The following is a 23800-nucleotide window of genomic DNA, read 5'->3' as shown; positions in this document are numbered from 1 at the left end:
AATAATGACAGCGATGCGGAGTGTGGCCCCTGCCTGCCGGGGTAAGAATAAAAATATAATAATATAATAATTATAATAATAATGACAGCGATGCGGAGTGTGGCCCCTGCCTGCCGGGGTAAGAATAAAAATATAATAATATAATAATTATAATAATAATGACAGCGATGCGGAGTGTGGCCCCTGCCTGCCGGGGTAAGAATAAAAATATAATAATATAATAATTATAATAATAATGACAGCGATGCGGAGTGTGGCCCTGTCTGCCGGGGTAAGAATAAAAATATAACCTCGGTTCAGATAGATAGATAGATAGATAGATACCTTTATTATCCCAAGGGGAAAATTTGTTGCCCAGAGGCAGCACAGCAGTATAAGGTTATTTACAAAGTTACAGAGAAGTATGAAAAAGATAAAAAGAAAAAACAAGAACAGAGTACAGAGTACAATAAGTACAGTAAGAGCAAGGTACAACAGGAAAGGGAACGAATAATATATATACATAAAGTGTCTTAAAGCACGACTATCAAAAAATAATACAGTGCCCAAATCAAAGTGACCATACAGTCAATGCTAGTTAGTGCAACAAGTATCTCTACATCATGTCAAACACCAGCAGAAATACTAAAAGAAAATTACTAACACAACCTAATAGTGCAGTGTCCAAAGGTCAGAGCGATAAAAACAACTAGCAAAAAAGAATAAAAATAAACAAGAAAGGGTGATGCGGCAAGACGCACAAAAAAACACCCTCCCTGGAAGGTCCTTAGAGGTCAAAGTCAGTGCAGATATAGTTCCAGTAAGGAAAAAAAGGCTACCGTCGTCCTACGTTAGGAAGGTAGTCCTTGTCAATCGACCGTTGTGTGTCTCGTTGTACAGCTTGAGAGAAAGCGGTACAAAAGACTTTCCTAGTCTCTCGCATCTCCGCCCTGGGTAGACAAAACGGTCATTTCCTCTCTTACTCCAGTAACTGAAGATCTCAAGATGGAGGGGGTGGGAGGAGTTGTTCAAGATGAGGTCCAACTTCCGTTCGCACCTTGGCAACTTCCTCCACCCCCTGCAGAGAGGACCCAACAACAGAGCCCGCTTTCCTCACCAGTCTATTTAAGTTAAAGGTGTCGCCCTTTAAGGGTTCGAAGTGAAGCGGTGAATTTTTATTCTATGTGTTCTAGAGCTATGAATCTGTGTTCTAGATATATCCACCTCTTTCGCGGGAGTTTGCTGGAGGCGACGGGAGATTATTTGGACCACACTTCCGGTTTAACAGCAGACATACAAGCTCACGTCGCGTCGCAGATGCAGCCTGTTGTGAGCTTGTAAATCACACTCGGCTGCGGTGCCGGAAGCTCGGTACAGCGTCTGCGCAATGCACTATGGGGCGTTGGAAACCCGTGGATACATTCTGTGTTCTAGATCTATACTTTCTATGTGCTTTAGTTCTATATTTTTATGAATTCTGAATGAATGAATGATTTTGTCTGGAGGCCAAATTGGCATGTGAAGCTTGACCAATCCTCAATTGGTCAAACATGCACGGGACGGGACATGTACGGGACATGTACGGGACATGTACGGGACATGTACGGGACAGACAAAGCCACTCCTTGGAAGCGGCTTTCACCACTTCAATAATAACTAGCTCTTACCCGTTCAAAGATATGAGCTCCAAAATGATGTGCAGTGTGTGGGTTATGGGATGTGCACTGTGCACACAGTATATGAGGGATGGAAAGTAACTTTAACTGGTGCTTGCATGATGTACTGTAGGAGCATCAATGTAAGAAACCCGTTTCGTGAGATACTGTCCCCCCCCCCCCCCCCCCCCCCCCAGCCCGCCCGCCCACCCGCCTGCACACACACACACACACACACACACACACACACACACACACACACACACACACACACACACACACACACACACACAGAGCTGTTAAACATTTTGCCTCATGCTAGATGCAGAATAGATGTGCCTCAAGCTAGATGCAGAATAGATAGTAGATACACCATAAAAATGCTAATATACAGCATACGATTTGTGAAAGTGACAAACGGGCTTCACAGTTATGTCAGGTGTGTTCATATGCTTATGGTGATGCGATTTCAGATCAATTGCTCCAGCCACTGAGGAGAAACGCTGTGACAGACACTCACTCACTCACTCAGACAGACAGACATTCGCAAAATTATAGTATAGATAATAATAATATAATAATTACCAGTGAGACTCCCTAATCGGGAAATAAGTGACCGTCAGGAGGGATGGAGGTTGTGGTTTGGCAGGCAAGGGTGTGTGTGCAAAGTTTGGCATGGATAGGGGCAACAGTGGGCAGAGATATGAGTAGGGCAAAAGTGTGACGTGACGTGACGTGACGTGACGTGACGTGACGTGACAGACTGACAGACTGACAGACGGACAGCCGGTGGAGGTTTTGATAGTAACTGCGACCTGACGGTCGCAATAATAACTAGAAATACTGTTCCTACGAAACAGTGTGGGCTCGCTCGTGACTACTGTATATTCTGCAGTGTGCTAACTGCATTGTGAAGCTCAACCAATACTCCAGCTAACACCACTCCTCAATTGCGCCTCATTGGCTAAGGGCCCTGCCTTTGTACTGTCTGCGACGGAAATATGCGGCGGAACTCACTCTATAAATAATGAGGATAACATACTTTCAGGCGAGCCCACAATAATGACAGCGATGAGGAGTGTGGCCCCATGTTCAGTGCAAGTAGGCACCCGATTTGATGTGAATTACACTGTAGAGCTTAAATGTGCCAAACCAGCAGACGCAGGATGCACACAGTTTAATTATTATCACATGTGTGTCCTGAGGTCAGTGTTGTGATGGTCATATATGGAGATCCAGGTGATGATAGTCAGCAGTCTTGATTTGCAAATGAATTCTGTCTTGGCCATATATGGAGCGTCCATATACTGTATGGGCATTGCCAAATATGGGCTTAATAATATGGGTATGCCCAGAGATGGGCGTATTATTGATGACATCAAGGATCTCCATATATGGGCATAAAAGGGACAAGGACGGAAGGAATTAATTAAAGTAAACCACGGTTGCAGTAGCGTAGCGACCCCCCGCCGGGCCCCAATGCGAGGTTTTCACCACAGCCCCCCCCCCCCCCCCCCCCCGGTCAGAAAATGGGTCAGGAACAGCGCAGCACAGCGGCTGCCAACACAATAAAATATAGTAGGCCATCAGAACACAATATAACAGTATAAATCAGGGGTCTTCAACGTTTTCAGGTGAAAAGCAAGGACCTCTTTTGTGAAAATATAAGTACCATAGTGTGATGGTCATATATAAAAGGTCATATATAAAGGGGAGCACACACTGGACGCGGGTATCACGGTATCGCCGCACGTGAAGTGCCGCGCGGTAACCCCAACTGGATGCGGCGCGCTGCCACACAGCACATCCATTTCCCCCGGTGGGGAGAACGATGGGAGAACATGTTCACCGTGCGGCAACGCTGGAATAATAGAACAGCGGCGTATCGGCGCGGCAGGCGAGGCGGCAGACCCGCGGCTGTGTGCGTCTGACGCCGCCGGTGTGGGTTAGTTCATTGAAAATAATGGGGCCGTATGTTTTGACGCGCCGCTTCCGCGCCGCCTCCGTGTCCGGTGTGTGTTCTCCTTAACTATACCAACACATTCATTTGGAAGCCACACAAAAGAGGTATGCAGTGCTTGTGGTGGAGTCTGGAGAAGTGGAAATACTATTCTGTTCATAAAGCTTGTAAACAGTGAAAATCTGAATGCTGCCAAAAATGGAATATTTTCCAAGGTTGTCACTCATCTTGGCAGCCATGCTTAAAGTGATAGCTTAAGTATGACAAATGGTTCTTAGAAGTACTGAATAGGCAATTTGCTATTCGCTAAGTCACTAACAAGGACTCCTGATTCCGCTACAGGGGTGGGCAACTTTGATGATGGCGAGGGCCACTATATTTCCACCTTCACTCCAGAGGGCCACAGGACATTGCTATGTCCTACTTTGTCATTCTAGTATCTCATACAAAAGAAGCAAAAATAGCAGATCTACAAGCTCAAAACGCATCGCAGCTTTTGGAATCCTGGATTATCTTTTGTAATTTTTTTGTTGGAATCCTGAAATGTAACATTTTGATTTAATTTCAAACACATTTAGTTATACTGTATACTCAGGTTAACTTTATGAACCTAAATACAAATACATTGGACATAAAAAAAATACATTTTAATACTACTATACTAGTCATTAAGCTACTAAGATAGACTGATGGAATTAAAGCAGGTCATGTTTGGAATTATAACAGCTGAAATCAATAATATATCAGTATTCCGGTATTAACCTGTGGGCCGCAATAAGTGAGGATGGCCCCCGGGACGCCTGTTGCCCATGTATGCTCTACAGAGATCCCACACTGAAGGGACAGGGGGGATGTGTCATCCCAGAACCACCAACTAGTCTCGCGTGGCCAGACTGTTGCCTCCGCGATTTGGTCAAATGCTCCCGGCATACAGTCTGGCAGACGGAAATAGAAACGGTGAGTGCGAGATAAAGCGGATGTGACGCAACCGCTCCCTTGGTGCAGTAGCAATAACATGTCCTACTGGAAGTGTTATGTCTCCTTTCAACATTTCTGGGGGCTTTATTTTGTCTTTCTCTGGTGTTATTGGTGTCACCTTCATGATGTTTTCAAACGTTTCATAAACTATACACTCATAACAATAATAGGCAGCTCGAATGACTTTGTCTGAGCTATTGTGTTTCTGTTATGTTTCCAATGGGACTACAGTTCCGTGCAGCAGTGGCTACTTCCGATACTCGCCGTTCGGGAGCTGCTCTTCCAGACTCTATATAGCATTCGGAGATTGTGGAATAGTTGTCTGGCTACGCGAGACTAACCACCAACTAACAGAATACATTTCAGCGTAGCGACCCCCCCGCCGCCCCTCCCACCCCCCACCCCACCACCACAGACTGATCCTTCAACATGGGTCAGAAACAGCGCAGCACAGCGGCTGCCAACAAATAAAATACAGCAGGCAACAGCGGCCATCAGAGCACAATAGTACAGTATAAATCAGGGGTCTTCAACGTTTTCAGGTGAAAAGCAAGGACCCCTTGGTTAAGAGAGAGATGGAGCAGGGACCCCCACAACCTTTTCATAGATTCCTCATAGTTTTATCGTTTGACAGCACAATCGTCAGTGTATTTTGGATTCATGTCAATTTGTGTTTCGGGTATTTAACCACTTGAACCGTCATTACCTAATAAACTGGACCTTTTACTCTGTAAAACAAACCTCTTTGCTGAAAATAGCCGATCTACAAGCTCACAAGCTTGTAGATCGGCTAATTTCGGCTACAGTTCTCAGAATATAGACACTATGGTTCAAGTGGTTTTAATATAAAAAGGATTGGAAGATTTGGAGGACCCCCTGTAGTAACTCTTTCTGAGGACCCCCTGTTGAAGACCCCTGGTATAAATGCTATTAATTACCTTTGAGTGGAAATTCTGTTCCTAATCCTCCTCTGATCGAGTCACGGACTGATCAACAATATCCTACTTGCTTCTGTAGCCTACAATTCTTTTTCTTTTTTAATTGGGTGGCGGGCCCACCAAGGAAATCAGATATTAGTTTCAGAGCCATGCTGTAAAAAACAACCGATAACAGCCCTAAAAAGACAGCAGGTCCCACTCACAGCTGAAGAGAGAAAATTCTTCATGCCTACCGCTAAAAGTAAACAGGACACAGCTGTCCTCAAGCAACTGATCACATTGGGCAATCAGTAGCACTCGTCAAGAGGGGCAATAGAGAGTGTCTTCTCAATCCGGTAAGCATTTCAAAATAAAAGTTTTTTTTAAATTTTATTTTATTTTTATTTTTTTCTTCCCCGGAGCGGTGGCGGGCCCCTCCCCCTCCCCCCCCCCGGGCCGGCGGGCCCTAATGCGACTGCATCGGCTGCTTCCCCTATAGCTCCGCCCCTGAGCTGTTTGTGTGGTCATCATTGTCTCATTATCATTGTCATACTCCTGGTGTTGCATAGTACCACAGCTGGCACGACGCTGCTCTGTATTATTTAGCCCAGGGGACTTCAACAGGGGGGCCGGGACCCCTAGGGGGTCCTCAAAGTTACTACAGGGGGTCCTCCAAATATTAAATCTTTTTTTATATTAACAACTTGAACCCCAGTGTCCTTATTCTGAGAACTGTAGCCAAAAATACCAGATCTACAAGCTCACAACGCCTCGCGCTGCGAGGCGTTGTGAGCTTGTAGATCGGCTATTTTCGGCAAAGAGGTTTGGTGTAGAGGGGGAAAAGAGCAGACTAAGTACAGAGTGAAAGGTCAAGTTTATAAAGTATTGACGGTTCAAGTGGTTAAATATCTGAAAACACAAATTGACATGAACCCAAAAATACACTGTTGATCGTGCTGTCAAACAATGAAAATATATGGAATCTATTAAAAGGTTGTGGGGGTCCCTGCTTCATCTCTCTCTAACTAAGGGGGTCCTTGGCCTGAAAACGTTGAAGACTCCCTGATTTAGCCTACATAATGGGCCAACTGTATCGCTGTTTCCTTGATCATTCTCCTCAAACGTGACATATTTCTGAACAGCACTTTCTCTCACTGTTTTCTGGCCATTTTGAAACTAGAGTCGAGCCAAGCCACGCTATAGGAGAGATCGAAAGAGGGAGCACGATATTATTTGAATGTTGTCCACAGCACCTTCTCATGATTTGAAAACCGTTTGCAGAGTCTCCGTGCGCTTGTCATCTTATTGTCGTACGGAACGGCCCCAGCGACGTGCTTCAAAGTGGCACTGAAACGACATGACCAGACCACCCTGTTTTCAAATATATCCCCCCTATTCACCACACGCACACACACACACACACACACACACACACACACACACACACACACACACACACACACACACACACACACACACACACACACATCCGTGCATTGGCCGTTCTATCCACAACAGTTGCACAGCTGCCATTAGGAATGGCCTGACTGTCACCAGAACATGGAGTCAATAAAGGCCATTAAAATGTTACCAGACCTTATTTTCTCCTCTCTCCTCTTCCCATTCATTTTCCTCCCCACATTTTCCATCCCCCTCCCCCCCCCCACACACACACACACACCACCCGCCCACCCACCCACACCCACCCCTCTGAATCTCTGTCTACAGCTTATTGGGTGACTGACGGGGTCTTGCCCCATGTTGTGGTGCTGCGCTCTTCACTCACTCCCAGGGACATGCTGGGCCCCTGACTCAGCCCAGGAAAAAGAGTTGGAGAGGCCCTCATTGCGCGCTATAGAGAGAGATCTCTCTCTATAGCGCTGCTGCTACTCAAAGATTTGCCATTTCAGATCATGACAAAGTGACAAGCCAGTGGGCCAATTACATGAGTTAGATTTCGTCGTTGTCGGGTGGAAACCTTGTATGTCCAAAACCGTTTGTTTTGTATTTATCATTTAAAAAATGAATTAAACTAGTGAAAACAGCAGATCTACAAGCACACAACGCCTCGCACCGCGAGGCGTTGTGTTCTTGTAGATCTGCTGTTTTCACTACTTTTGTGCGACGGCCTTGTATGATAAAGCAGGGCTTTGCTTTGCGAAAAAATGTACAAATTTGAAACTTGGAGATACAAGGTTTTCTGCCCGACAGTGACGATTTACTTTGTTTGCCGCCCAGCCCCCAAAATGGAACAAAGGCCGACATTTTATTTAATTTTTTTTCCTAATTGCCGGCCTGGACCTGGTCCAGGCCGGGAATGAACCGGCCGTTCGGGAGTTGTCCCGCTTTTCCCAATGGCCAGCACGTCCCTGCTCACTCCCACCCCTAAAGCAAATGTCTGTCGTTCCCAACCACCCCTTCATGTCCGTAGAGGGTTTTATGTTTTGTATCAACAGGATCTTAATTGGGTGCTTTGACACTAGTGGAGGGAGAGAGTTGTTCTGAGTAGCTTAGTACAAAGCAAATTAACTACCATTTATTTCATGCAGTCGTATTTCATTCCAATCCTCTTAATCCTCTATTCTCTAACAGTCAATGTGGATATGACTGGTGCTGCACCACAGATTGCCTCTCGTAGGACATTAAAATATCTGCTGTATGACTAAGTGTAAGTGTAAAGCCCCTTTTACAGAGTCAGATGTTTCCGCACAGAAAGAAATGCGGACGACGGACGTTTCTACCACTTTTTGTGGTCACATATTATGTTCAGATACTGGATTCTGATTGGCTTAAAACAGTGGTAAATCAGTCAACAACCTTGAGTTGGCTCATGGACCCCGCCCACTGAAACAATTAATGATTGCAACTAAATAACCTTGCAAGTTGCAATTGTGTTTTCTTTGATTTATATGGTAGAAGTGGTAGAAAAGCAATTTACCATTCGAGGGTCCTGGGTTGTTGGCTGATTTACCACTGTTTCAGGGTTGTGGCACGAGGCTGGACTTTTACTTATAACAGAGTATTTTTATATTGCATTATTGATACTTTTACTCAAGTAAAAAAAAATAAGCACTTTATCCACCACTGCCCTTGTGTTTTGCTGGCAGGTCTCCTTATGGTGGATGGCTTTGATCATTACGGGAAAGATGCCATGATCGCTGTGCGTGCTGAGCACATATGTGTGTGTGTGCTGAGCACATACGTGTGTGTGTGTGTGCTGAGCACATACGTGTGTGCTGAGCACATACGTGTGTGCTGAGCACATACGTGTGTGTGTGTGCTGAGCACATACGTGTGCGTGCTGAGCACATACGTGTGTGTGCGTGCTGAGCACATACGTGTGTGTGCGTGCTGAGCACATACGTGTGTGTGTGTGCTGAGCACATACGTGTGTGTGTGTGCTGAGCACATACGTGTGTGTGTGTGCTGAGCACATACGTGTGTGTGTGTGCTGAGCACATACGTGTGTGTGTGTGCTGAGCACATACGTGTGTGCGTGCTGAGCACATACGTGTGTGTGTGTGCTGAACACATACGTGTGTGTGCTGAGCACATACGTGTGTGTGTGTGCTGAGCACATACGTGTGTGTGTGTGCTGAGCACATACGTGTGTGTGTGTGCTGAGCACATACGTGTGTGTGCGTGCTGAGCACATACGTGTGTGTGTGTGCTGAACACATACGTGTGTGTGCTGAGCACATACGTGTGTGTGTGTGCTGAGCACATACGTGTGTGTGTGTGTGCTGAGCACATACGTGTGTGTGTGTGTGTGCTGAGCACATACGTGTGTGTGTGTGCTGAGCACATACGTGTGTGTGTGTGCTGAGCACATACGTGTGTGTGTGTGTGCTGAGCACATACGTGTGTGTGTGTGCTGAGCACATACGTGTGTGTGTGTGCTGAGCACATACGTGTGCGTGCGCTGCTACACTGTCTGGGAGGTCCAAACATGCTCGACGCAGAACGGAACAGTCCTGGAAGTCCTCTGATATTCCTGCTGCCTCTCACTGGGGTCCAAGCATTTAAACACTCTATTCTTTTTTTTATAATTTTTTATCCCACGATTTTGCAACCCATTTTCACCCTGTGCCAATTGCCTATATGTAATCCTGGGCTCTGCTCTCCCTCTGCCGCGCCTGGGGGGACAACGGACTGACCTCATGCTTCCTTCAATGCATGAGTAGTCCAAGTTTTTTTTTTTTCACCTGACGGGGGATTTCCCCGGGATGGACGTAGCGCGTGGAAACCCTCTATTCTTTAGTAAAACCGTCTCTACACCAAATCTCTTTGCCAAAGACATCCGATCTACAAGCTCAAAAGCTTGCTATGAGCTTTTAGATCTACTATTCTGGGGGCGAATGTTCTGGCGTGCTGGGCTTCGAGGGGTTAAGCATTGGAACATGCCCAGAAGCAAACCAGACAGCTATGACGACGAGAGCAGCAGGAGCTCTGTGCGTGTGTGTGTGCGCGTGCACGTGCATGTGTGTGCACACGTGCATGTGTGTGCACACGTGCTTGCGCGTGAGTACACCTTAGCATCCGTGGATTCGTCTGATGATTTGCTTAAAGGACAACTTTAGTTTTTTACAGGGTTCATATTTTAGATTGTAAATAAAGAATAGAAGTGTTAAAATTATTTCATTTACTTATTTCTATTGTTTTAGAGATTCTTATTTCAGTGGTTGGGGGCATGTGTACAAGAGACTAAATATGTAATTTTACACAGAATAAGCCCATTCCCAAGATACCTTTCATGGTTGATCTTGTGATCTCTAAAGGGCTAAATATTTCTATGGACAGGATTATCGCTAAGCCTGATTTATCAGACCACTATTTACTGTGTTTTAATATGACTGTCTCTGATCTAGAAAAAAACAATAGAGAATATACTATAAAAAAGAGATTTTTCGGTTCCTCGGCAGCAGAAGAGTTTGCCAGCCTTCTTGCGTGTGCACCCCGCCTTCCTGATATTCCCTCAGTAAATGATATGGTTCAACGTTTTAATCTTAAATTGGAGTCAGCTCTGGATATAGTGGCTCCTATGAAAACTAAAAAGAAATATAATTCCAAAGTAACACCCTGGATAAACGATCATATACGTTCACTCAAAAAACAATGCCGCAGAGCAGAGCGAGCTTGGAGAAAAAATAAATTAACTATCCACCTACAGATATTTAAGGCGTCAACAGCCACCTATAATAAAACCATGCGTCTGGCTAGGCAGGCCTATTTTTCCGGAATTATTAATGAGAATAAGAACAATGCTAGGGTCTTATTCTCTACCATTGAACGCCTTTTAAACCCCCCCCAGTCCTACAAGCAGTCACTCCCTGCCTCTAAAGCAAAGTGTAATGAGTTTGCATCCTTCTTTGACAACAAAATTGTTAACATTCGAGCTGGTATTACGAATAATACTGTCACAAATGCAAATGCGGTTAATGGTGCCATGTGTAAAAGCATCGATAAATCTAGGGGGAGCCTAGTATCATTTTGTGCAATTGATGAAGAGGAACTTCGTAAAACCATATCGCAAATGACATCGTCTTCTTGCTCGCTGGATGCAATACCCACGCCGTTTCTTAAAGAGGTTGTAGACTGTGTTATTGAAGATATCCTAAAAATAGTAAACAGCTCTATACAATCAGGTGTCTTTCCAGACTCACTGAAAACGGCTGTAGTTAAACCCTTACTCAAAAAACCCAACCTTGACCCGTCCGTGCTGGATAATTATCGACCCATCTCTAATTTGCCTTTTCTGGGCAAGGTCCTAGAAAAAATTATCTTTCATCAATTGGATGTGTTTCTGCAGAACAATAAGGTGCACAACAAATTCCAATCCGGCTTCAGGAAAGGACACAGCACAGAAACTGCACTTTTAAAAGTTATTAATGATCTTAGGGTGGCTGCTGATAACAAAGATGTGTCCGTTCTCCTACTGCTGGACCAATCGGCGGCTTTTGACACAATTGACCATACAATTCTAATACAAAGTCTCGAACACTGGGTAGGACTGTCAGGTACAGCTCTGTCCTGGTTTTGCTCTTATCTGACAGGCAGAAGCTACTCTGTTAATCTAGCTGACTTCGAGTCAAACAAACACAACATCTGCTCTGGTATTCCACAGGGCTCGATTCTTGGTCCTTTATTATTCTCCCTCTATATACTGCCGCTGGGAGAACTTATTTCCGCTCACGGTGTGAATTTCCATTTCTATGCTGATGACACCCAGTTGTACCTTTCGGTGGCTACGGACGACCCCTGTGCTCTAGACCCATTGCTGACGTGCGTGTCCAGCATAAAATGCTGGATGAGTGAGAACTTTCTCAAGCTAAATGAGGACAAGACAGAAGTTCTCATAATAGGTTCTACTGCCCAGAGAGAATCAATAATAAATAGACTTGGTAACCTGGCTAAAGAAAATAACACCTCTGTTAAGAACCTGGGGGTGATCATTGATGCTGAATTAAATTTTAATACACACATTAATCATGTCACGAAGATTGCCTTCTTTCACCTTAGAAATATTGCGCGAATTAGAGCCTATCTGTCGCTGAACGATGCAAAAACGCTGATCCACGCTTTTGTTTTCTCTCGGCTTGATTACTGCAACGCACTTCTCTCTGGTCTGCCAAAGAAAACAACTGACAGATTACAACTTGTTCAAAATGCAGCAGCCAGAGTTTTAACAAAAACTAAGATAAGAGAACATATTACTCCAGTTTTAGCGTCGCTACACTGGCTCCCGGTTGTTTTTAGGATTGATTTTAAAATTCTTTTACTTGTTTATAAAGCTCTAAATGGTCTGGCACCTTCGTACCTCTATAACTGCCTGCATAGATATGTTCCAACCCGCCCACTCAGGTCCTCTAGTGCAGACCTACTTGAGGTGCCAACAATGACATATAAAAAATATGGTGAAGCAGCTTTCTGCTTCTATGGACCGACAGCTTGGAATAAACTACCACTACACCTAAGACAGGCAGCCTCGGTGGATAGCTTTAAAGCACAGCTCAAGACCTATTTCTTTACTCTTGCTTTTAGCTAAATTTTTTAATCCCTATGCTGCTATTGACGTCCGCACGGCTCTGAAATTGTTCTTCAATGTTCTATGCTTTATTGTAATCATTTTACTTATCTCTTTTTTATGTATTTTTTATTTCTATTTTACTTTTTCTCTGTTAAGCACGTGTGCTTCATTTTATGCTCTGTAAAGCACTTTGAGCTGCATTTCATGTCATGAAAGGTGCTATACAAATAAAGTTTTATTATTATTATTATTATTATGGGGGCTAGAAGTGTTACTGTAAATAGCAATAAAGAAACTGCTGTCTTATTGTGTCTAAAAAGACATATTTAGCCACTTGTACGCCCCCATGCGTACGCATGCCCCACATTTTAGCACGGTAAACCCAATAAAACAATAGAATGAAGCAAATGAAAACATTTTAACACCCGCTTTTTCTTTTCTCTGATTACAATCTAAAATATGAACCCTTGTTGTAAAAAACCAAAGTTGTCCTTTAATGCTTCCTCACTCAGTGAGCAGTTGCCGCCTGGCAACTTGGAGTTGTGCGTGTCAATTTGTTGATATTAGAAAAATAAATGACATTTAAAACACCCTGCGTCTTGATTATTCGATTAACCAAGTCGTTTATTGGTTCTAAATATACATTTTCGGTTAATTGCCCAACCCTGGGTGGAAGCGCTCTCGCCCCGCCTCTTGCAGACGCCTGTCTCTGAGCAAAGTGGGTGACGGGGCACCCTGGGGTGCCGTGGCGGCAGTCCAGGGGTGCCGCGAGATCATTTGATAGTATTTGGAATTTATTTGGACACGGTCCAAATTTATTGGAAAAAATATTTAGTATCATTTTAAACTTCAAACTTTTAAAGTTCAAAGTTATTTTCAGTCAGTTCTAACCAAAATGGCTATTATCTCAACGTTTTCCTCGCAACATAATCACTAAAATATCGTCACTGTCGGGCAGAAACCTCGTATCTCCAAGTTTCAAATGTGTACGTCTTTTGGTAAAGCAAAGCCCTGCTTCATCATACCAGACTGTCGCACAAAACTAGTACATTTTATAGATGATAAATACAAAACGAACGGTTTTGTACATACTAGGGTTCCACCCGACCATGACGATAAAATTATAATGTAGGGGTGCCTCGGAATAAAACAAATATTCATGGGGTGCCCTGAGACAAAAAGGTTCGGGAACCCCTGATCTAAGCTATGACTGTACTGTACCTACTGTACGCCTGTCTCTATGACTGTACTGTACCTACTGTACGCCTGTCTCTAAGCTATGACTGTGGTTTGTCCCCTCAGGACATCAATTACATTTATTCAGTGAAACTCTCAAACTCTTCACCTCACCTGCTTCCTGCTGAGGGGAGATCCATTTTTCATGTCCCATGGTGGTGCTGTGTTCATGTCCCATGTTCATGTCCCATGGTGGTGCTGTGTTCATGTCCCATGGTGGTGCTGTGTTCATGTCCCATGGTGCTGTGTTCATGTCCCATGGTGGTGCTGTGTTCATGTCCCATGGTGGTGCTGTGTTCATGTCCCATGGTGGTGCTGTGTTCATGTCCCATGGTGGTGCTGTGTTCATGTCCCATGGTGCTGTGTTCATGTCCCATGGTGGTGCTGTGTTCATGTCCCATGGTGGTGCTGTGTTCATGTCCCATGGTGGTGCTGTGTTCATGTCCCATGTTCATGTCCCATGGTGGTGATGTGTTCATGTCCCATGGTGGTGCTGTGTTCATGTCCCATGTTCATGTCCCATGGTGGTGCTGTGTTCATGTCCCATGGTGGTGCTGTGTTCATGTCCCATGTTCATGTCCCATGGTGGTGCTGTGTTCATGTCCCATGTTCATGTCCCATGGTGGTGCTGTGTTCATGTCCCATGTTCATGTCCCATGGTGGTGCTGTGTTCATGTCCCATGGTGGTGCTGTGTTCATGTCCCATGGTGGTGCTGTGTTTATGTCCCATGGTGGTGCTGTGTCTATGTCCCATGGTGGTGCTGTGTTCATGTCCCATGGTGGTGCTGTGTTCATGTCCCATGGTGGTGCTGTGTTCATGTCCCATGGTGGTGCTGTGTTCATGTCCCATGGTGGTGCTGTGTTCATGTCCCATGGTGGTGCTGTGTGTCTGGCCAACACATTCTCACCCCTAAAGCGCCATACAACCGACGCGTTGTGAAGTACTGTACTGCGTCGGACGATAGACGCTTTGGGATTGCCTACTGTTTCACGGGTTGGACGCATTGTGTGGTCTAAGAAGAAAGGAAAAAAAAGTAGTTCCCGAAGCGGGATTCGATACCGCGTTGAAGGGCTTACTGGTTTACCAGCCACCCGTCGCTACCGCTCACGCCACTATAAACGACGGAGCCGTGCCGTCTCAGGCGCCTATGAACCCCGAGAGACGCCGCCGAGGGAGCGGCAGCGCCCGAGTCGCCGCGGCGAACGGTGTGAACGGCGCATGAACCGACTCAGCGGCGTTACCGAATTATGTGCCGTTATGGACAGAATAGTAAATTTTGACCAGGGGACTGCTTCCGCGTCCGAATACGGCTCAAAGAAGGGACTACGTTATCATCCACGTTGTCAAAGATAAAAGCACAAAAAAAAGAGAATTTCCCAGTCGTCTGGTTAGCTCAGTCGGTAGAGCATGGTGACGCAGATCCAGAGACCGGGGTTCAATTCCCTGTGACGGCCATCATCGCAAATTATTCCAGTAAACACATGTCGGCGCATGCGTACTAAGACTCTCCGTTCTCGTCCTAAAACTCTCCATTCGCGTCCGACCGTAGACGCAGTAGGTGTTCCCAAAGCGTTGCACGGGTGAAGCAGAAAGCGAGTTGGGAATGCGTCGGGATGGTGAAGCAGAGGGGATGAGAATGGGTTGGTCTGGCACATCAGGAAGAGCAAGATGACTGTGTTCACTTTGATCAAATCGTCAGTTTTTAGTTAACTTTTTCTTGAATCATTTCAACTTGGGATCCACATGGGAACGGCCATGTGGCCAGCATGTGATGTCAGTTAGCTACAGGACGATGACGTATCTATGATGTGTTGAGTAAAGTTTTCAGCCCCATTTGAGTGACTTCCATTAATATTACATTAATAAGTCAATCTCACCTCATTTAACAGCAAATCAGCAATAATACAAAATAATCATAAATAAATAAAAATAACAAACAACATGTTATGGGTGGCTAGCTTCCTGCAAGAGCCACGGTGTGAAAACGCTTCTATCTTTTTAGCCTTTCACCATCTGTATTTTTATTTCTTTTTCCTCATCTCCGCTTTAGTTTTTTATGTGCTGAGTGCAGGTGTGGTTGGGAGAGCATGCAGGTCAGGAGTCAGGTTCAGGGGGCTGTGCAGGTGTGGCTTAATGGATCCCTGGTGGTTTGGGGAAAAGACCGCAGAATACCAGGGAGAGTGTGAAGTCATATGAGATCCATTAAAGGCTACTTCAGAGGCCTGCGGGGTTAAATCTTCCGACGAGGTTCAAAGCGAGCGTTAGCCGAGATAATGAGAGTGGAGATCGGTCAGTCTATTGAACTCGAAAGCGAGCGTAGACTTTTTCGTTTCTTCTTCTTGGGGGAAGCGTGTATTTCCTACGAGCGCTGCAATGAACACTGTGTTGTCTCTCTGTCTCCCCAGGTATTACATTCTGGAGAACCGACCCAGGAACCTCTATGGGAAGGTGTGTCACTCCTGCCAGAATGCTCCGCGCAACACCAAAGAATGTAAGAACAGCACTTTGAGCTTCCCACAACATTCTTCTCCATCTCCTCTCCATCCAGCTTCCATCTTTCTATTGTCGCTTCCTACCTACCATAATTTCACATAAATAGTTTAGTAATTCATTTCTTACCTTTCCTTTTTGGTCTCCTGTTTAAACAAGGGGACATGCAGGGACACATTACGGGGACATACGGGGACACATTACGGGGACATACGGGGACACATTACGGGGACATACAGGGACACATTACGGGGACATACAGGGACACATTACGGGGACATACGGGGACACATTACGGGGACATACGGGGACACATTACGGGGACATACAGGGACACATTACGGGGACATACGGGGACACATTACGGGGACATACAGGGACACATTACGGGGACATACGGGGACACATTACGGGGACATACAGGGACACATTACGGGGACATACGGGGACACATTCCTCCAGTGATAATCCTGTGAAGAGAAAACCGGGATTTATGTTTGATTGATAGAGCAGAGAATGGCTTAAAGCACTTAAAACTTTTTATACTTCAGCTGTTCGAAAATAGCCAATCTACAAGCTCACGTTGCATCTCAACGCCATCTCTTTGCCGGAGAGAGATCCGTGAGCTTATATATCTGATATTTTTTGCTAAATTACCGCCTCTGGGTTTGTGTTGTAAAGAGCAGGCTTTGTGCCTTGAACGACTACTGTATAAAAAAAACTGTGTTTTATAGCATAAAATCAATGCTAAAGCCTTTTGACAATAAATTATTTCCTGCATCTCCGTTTCCCCCACTAAGTCCCATTCATGAAGCCAAAAGAAAAGCTTTAATTAAATCTAAGAATGATCTTGCTATGATCTTTATGATTAATTGTCTCTCTCGTTAGCTTTTAATTGTTAAAACTAACTATTAAAACATGGCCCTTGTCAGCAGTCGGTCAATCAATTCCTTGTTAATTAATTGTCATCATGAATGAACACCATCTTGGGTGGGAGCTCGCGATACTCATGGACGGATATTTGTGGGTCATTCAGGGGTGTCACACCAAATTCTGGGCCCTGGGTACAAGGATTCATTGTGGGCCCCCCATGAATGTTAACTATTGAAAAATAGCAGATATACAAGCTCACAGCGCGGCACCGAGTGCCGCGCTGCGAGCTTGTAGATCTGCTATTTTTGAAAAATCGTGAAAATGTGTGCCAAGAAACCTATGTTTCCATGTCAGTGATGCTCAAACTTTTTCATGTGAAGGACCCCCCATCTCAAAATATTTAGTTCCAGGGACCCCCCAGAAGAGTTACAAATGTTCACTTAAAAAATACATATATTCAAAGATTTGCGAACATTTTCACGACTTTTCAAAAATAGCAGATATACAAGCTCACAGCGCGGCACTCGGTGCTGCGCTGTGAGCTTGTATCTGCTATTTTTCAATAGCCAAAGTTACTATAGGGCCCCTCCACCTTGGGCCCTGGTAACTCAGTCCCACTTTCCTACCCCTTGTGACGCCCCTGTGGGTCATTTGCGCGGCCCGTGGCTGAAGGTCGTGGGGCGTGCAGTGCCCTCCCAAACCCTGTCAACAAGCCTGGACCACACCCCCCCCCCCCACCCCCCCCTCCCTGGATCCCAGCTAGGGTGTTTGTCAGCTCATCCATAGTCCTGCGTGGCCAGACTGTTGACTCCGCGATTTAGGAAATGCTCCCGTCAACAGTCTGGGGGACGGAAATAGAAACGATGAGTGCGAGATAAAGCGGATGTGACGCAACCGCTCCTTTGGTGCAGTAACAATAACATGTCCTACTGGAAGCGTTATGTCTCCTTTCAATATTTCTGTGGGCGTTATTTCGTCTTTCTCTGGTGTTATTGGTGTTACCTCCATGATGTTTTCAAATGTTTTCTTAAACTATACACCCATAACAAGAATAGGCCACTCGAATGACTCTGTCTGAGCTTTTGTGTTTCTGTTATTTTTCCAATGGGACTACAGTTCAGTGCAGCACTGGCTACTTCCGATACTCTCCGTTCGGGAGCTGCCGTTCCAGACTCTATATAGCATTCGGAGATTGTGTAATAGTTGTCTGGCTACACGAGACTAGCTCATCCATAACAAAACTGACCCACTAATTCCGTCTGCATATTCCACACTTCGTATGCGCACGACAATGATTGTCGATTAATGCTGCCTCGTCTCGACGATAACAATCACCAGAGGCTCACGAAGCCTTTCCTCTCTCGCGGTCTCCGTCACCATAAAGCTGTTCGTATGGCGCAACATTACTTACAGACTGTATACGTACTGTACGTGAATGAATGAATTATTACTTTTTGACACTGATCCCTTAAGAGATTATAAGACACCAAAAACATAATTATACAAAGTTCCATTCACTGCACAATAGGCGCAATTTACACAAAGGAAAAAAGATTATTGAAACAATCGTAACGCGACAGCCAAAATAAGAATATCATGTAATATAAGTGCTCATTGTTCATTCATTCCATATGTCTGCACGGGACACCCACAGCAAAGACCCTTTCATCCATCAAAAACATTCATAAAAAGATGTCTTACTCAAAGGCGCTGTGTGAGCGAGTCGACGCCCCTCCAGGATGCTGGCAGTGGATGGCAGATGAACCGTATTCGCTCAGATCAATATGCATTGTTATTTACCCTTTTTTAAGAAGAGCTGCTTGGTTGGGCTCCCCTGGGCCTTTAAATCACTTTCAGACACAGTGAGAAGTCAAAGCGCGCCATGGTGACAGTGAGTTCTGAAGAGACGCCACCACAGTGCACCCCCTGCTGGCGGTCGGATGGAAGCCTTCTTCGTGTGCCTCCCTGCATGTCTGCCTCGCAGCTTTCTTACCCTACGTCTTAACACATCCAGGCCTAGAATTATTTAATGCTTTAACCAGTGAAAAATAGCAGATCTACAAGCTAGAAAAATCGTGGGTCTTTGAATATATCTTTTTTTAAAGCGAACATTTGTAACTCAAATATTTGCTTCTTGGGGGGTCCCTGATACAAAATATTATACAAATACATATAATTCTAGGGGTCCTTGATATTTTCCAAAATAAATAGTGCGACGATCCGCACGATCAAAGCTAGTTCGGTGGGCGATCACAAGGTGGACACTGGGTCCCCCCCCCCCCCCCCCTACCCAGGGTTCATTTAGGTAGGTCTGCTAGTAGGTCATTCATGTTGCGCTAGCTGCTGCCCCGCCACCACCCCAGCGCCACCGTCAGGTTCTGCTTCAGACTCTCGGGCCATAGCTCGCTGTAATAAGATTATGCCCTCGATACTCATGGCAACATGGGGATCGTGGGACAGCGAGAAATGGCCTGAGGCAGAACCCATGCCAATCTAATGCTCTTACTTGCGTACAAGTGGCTAAATATGTCTTTTTAGACATTTTATTTACTATTTACAGCAGCCCCCATAAGTCACATCTGCCCATGAAAGAATGCAGTGGATCTTGGGAATGGGCTTATTGTGTAAAAAAATACATATTTAGCCATTTCTATGCAGGCCCCCTGCATGCAAATCAAAATCGTTTAAATCACTGAAACAATAGAAAGCAGTAAATGAAAACATGTTAACACTCATCTTTTCTTTTCTCTAAAATATGAACCCTTGTTGTCCTTTGACCAGCTTGTACAAGCGTTTGCATTGAATCAAAATCCCCAGGGCTCATAATAAATAAATACATCCTGAGATTGTGGGACAATCTTTACACTCACTGTCAGACTTCATATTTTCCTAACTTGCTGTTGCTAATTGGGGCATAATTATGTCCTTATAGGGTTAGGGTTAGGGTTAGGTTAATTATGTCGTTATAAAAGATGCGTGATAAAAGATGCGTTTTAGAGCTTTTAGATTGGATATTTCCGCCGCACCACACCAATGGTACGACAAACTATAAAACAGGGATTAAGCGGTTAAATGGACGTCGAGGATGTTGCTGTGTGGGAGACCCCCCCCCATACCCCCCCCCCCCCCCCCCACACACACACACACACACACACACACACACACTACTACCGTGGGAAGAGTTTTATGGCGCTATTGTCACTTGGAGTGGCTCCGCCCCCACCGATTGTTATTGAAAGGGCCCGGAAACGTATGGTATTGTTATTGTGTCATATTTAATGAGTGTGTTTGGAAATAAGAAAAACCCCAAAACACAGCCTGGGCCTGCAGTGAAGGGGGGGGGGGGTGTATGTGTGTGTGTGTGTGTGTGTGTGTGTGTGTGTGTGTGTGTGTGTGTGTGTGTGTGTGTGTGTGCCCGTGCACATATGTGTGTGTGCATGTGCATGAACAAACACTGACTTTTCATCAGGGCTTTAATTGTTTCTGCCAGGCATGGGAATGAGTGATTGAATAAGCGAGAGAGAGAGGGAGAGAGAGAGAGAGAGAGAGAATATATACTCTCTCTCTCTCTCTCTCTCTCTTCTCTCTCGGAAGGCATACATTTTAATGAACCAATTAAAAAAGTGCATAAATAAAAATAACATTTATGGAAAAGGGAAAAAAAGAAAGAAAAGGAACTTGAAAACAGTGTGACCAGAAAAATGCTGTGTGTGTGTGTGTGTGTGTGTGTGTGTGTGTGTGTGTGTGTGTGTGTGTGTGTGTGTGTGTGTGTGTGTGTGTGTGTGTGTGTGTGTGTGTGTGAGCACTGCAGGGAGTTCCTGGCTGGGGTGAAGGCAGGCTGACACTCGCCACGTAACGTGTAAACGATCCTGCCTGCGGATCATTAAAACTCCACTGGGTTAAGGCTATGGGAAAGATGATTAGCGTGTCGGTGCTTGCGCTGATGCTACTCTTTGGCAGACACACGTAGCCAGGGGCGTCACACCAAATTCTGGGCCCTGGGTACAAGGATTCACCGCGGGCCCCCCATGAATGTTAACTATTGAAAAATAGCAGATATACAAGCTCACAGCGCGGCACCGAGTGCCGCGCTGTGAGCTTGTAGATCTGCTATTTTTGAAAAATCGTGAAAATGTGTGCCAAGAAACCTATGTTTCCATGTCAGTGATGCTCAAACTTTTTCATGTGAAGGACCCCCTCCATCTCAAAATATTTAGTTCCAGGGACCCCCCAGAAGCAAAATTTGAGTTACAAATGTTCACTTAAAAAATACATATATTCAAAGATTTGCGCACATTTTCACGACTTTTCAAAAATAGCAGATCTACAAGCTTGCAGCGTGGCACTCGGTGCCGCGCTGCGAGCTTGTATATCTGCTATTTTTCAATAGATAAAGTTACTAGGGCCCCTCCACCACCTTGGGCCCTGGTGACTCAGTCCCACTTTCCTACCCCTTGTGACGCCCCTGCACGTAGCCTACTATGCTACGGTGTCTGTATAGGTAGTAGAGGTCTTCACGGGTCCAAAAAAGCGAACCGAAATCGAAAAGTACCGTCACATTTTGACCGATTCCGACCGGGTCCTAAATAATAATCAATTGACAAAACCAAACCCGAGTGGCCCCGTAACCATTACCTCCGATTCCGACCCGTTCCGAGTTGTATTCTTTTTTTAAGGACCCGTACCCGAATTGTACCGTTGCAATTTGTCCCGAATTCCGATTATTTCCAGGATTCCGAGACCCGACACAGACACATCCCTTCAAAAAAGCGCATAGGAAATAAGTCTGACTACAACAGAACAGCCAGCTAAATAAACAAATTAGCGCAGCAACAGCCGCGCTAATATGCGTGCGTAGGCCTATGCATAAAGGTTTTCTTTGTAAATAGATGTGGACTGGAGGAATAAATGAAACAGACTTTTTTTTTCATGATCATGGCTACATAGAGACAAGTTGCATTTTATATATTAGGCTGCCTGCTACACACACACACACACACACACACACATGTACAACTACGTTTTCCTATTGCAATCTTCTAATAAATTCTTCAAACAATCCGAGTTAATGTGTTAAGTGTTCATTTATTAGATAGCAGCCTTATGCTGTCAATGAAGGAAAATGTACTCGCATGTTTTAGGCCTAAAAGTACCAACAATGTAGAAATACTACTCTGTTACAAGTAAAAGTCTGGAATTCAAAATGTGCTTGAGTAAAAGTAATTACTTAATTTCAACCATTGCCTGCTGTCACCTGAAATTGACCTCGTCTATTTCCCCAAATAAAACCACACAATTTCAGGTCAAACTGATTTATTGATGGCCAGGAAAAACAAATAGAGCACAACATTTTCATAGATTCCATACAGTTTCATCGTTTCTCCGTGTATTTTGGATTATTCATGTCAATTTGTGTTTTCAGATATTTAACAACTTGAACCATCAATACTTAATAAACTTGACCTTTCACTACTGTCTGCTCTTTTTCCCCCCCTCTTTGAAGACCACTGAAATAGAGAGGGTATGCGCGAACAACGTACCCGGGCCGGAGGTTACGTGGGAACGCTTCGAGTAGCAATTAACTACATTCTGGCCTTAACACGACAGCCCATACTGTACATCCAAAACAGAAAAGTCATATCTGATTGCAATAAACGACGTTATAACGTTAAACTCACGTTGCCACTTGATTTTCCATTCACTTTATGCATTCGCAATTTTGCATATACCCTGGCCTCTAGGCCTTCATTAGTGCAACCTTATATTTTGTGCAATACAGTGGCAAACGAAAGGAGATTAAACTTAAAGCTAAGCTATAAGAGAACATTAATATTAAGGTTTGCTTAAATAAAATAGCCTCATTTTAAAATTAAATTAATTAATTACAAATTAAATTAAATCAACGAATAAATAAATAAAATAATAATACAAAATAAGAGGCTAAAGCGTGTGCGCCCTGCACCGCTTTTCGAAACCTGCCCTATAGTCAACACAAAGTTTCACAAACACAATAACATAGGCAACAAAAAACTAAAAATCAAAAGCAGCCATTAGGCTTACATATTGCAGTTCAGGAACATAATCGAATTCACGCTCGCAGTGCTTAGACTGGTCCGACGGTCCTCCAGAGTGCGACCTGTGGTACTAAAAGCTGACTCGCAGCTCACACTCGATGCTGGGACGCAGAGAATTGTTTTGGCCAATCGTGCCATGGTTGGAAAAGTCTTTTCGTTATGTTTCCAAAAGTAAAGAATGTCACCATCCTTCTCCTTCGGCACTGTGACGGTGTGCCTTATATAGCGGTCGACCTCGTCTGGCACTGTTTCGACGTCTTCATCCTGGATGTCAGCCCACTGATGGAAGAGCGGCCTCGGGGCTGCTGGTCCTACAGCCGCGGCTTCTGGAGGCCCAGCGTCAGGGATCGCCTCCGGCTCCATCTCGCCCTCTTCTTGCTGCTGAATGAACGAATGAACGAACAAACAATGAATGGATTAATGAATAATGAATTGTGAAATATGAATTAAGAATGAATGAATGAAACAATAAACACCTGCTGGTTCATCACTGTGGCTCGTTGAGGAGGGGGTAAGGTGGCCAGAATAGCAGCTTCTTGACAAACAAGTTGATAGATGATCTCCCTCTCTGCTGGGTCAAACAGCCGAAGCTGCTTGAATTTGGGGGAGA

General features: G+C 44.8%; 1 protein-coding gene across 1 annotated transcript in view; it reads left to right on the top strand.

Moving 5' to 3' along the window:
• Window positions 1–23800, top strand: part of edar (ectodysplasin A receptor) — a gene marked incomplete at both ends in the record, with an annotated part of 92596 nt that overhangs the window by 33096 nt on the left and 35700 nt on the right. The window contains one exon of the mRNA XM_080753499.1: window positions 16159–16244. Coding sequence (XP_080609625.1) covers window positions 16159–16244 — 86 coding nt within the window. The remainder of the gene's footprint in view (window positions 1–16158; window positions 16245–23800) is intronic.

This window comes from Nannobrachium achirus, assembly GCF_963921795.1.
Source record: "Nannobrachium achirus genome assembly, chromosome: 22".
NCBI lineage: Eukaryota > Metazoa > Chordata > Actinopteri > Myctophiformes > Myctophidae > Nannobrachium > Nannobrachium achirus.
This window is presented reverse-complemented; position numbering and strand designations above follow the sequence as displayed.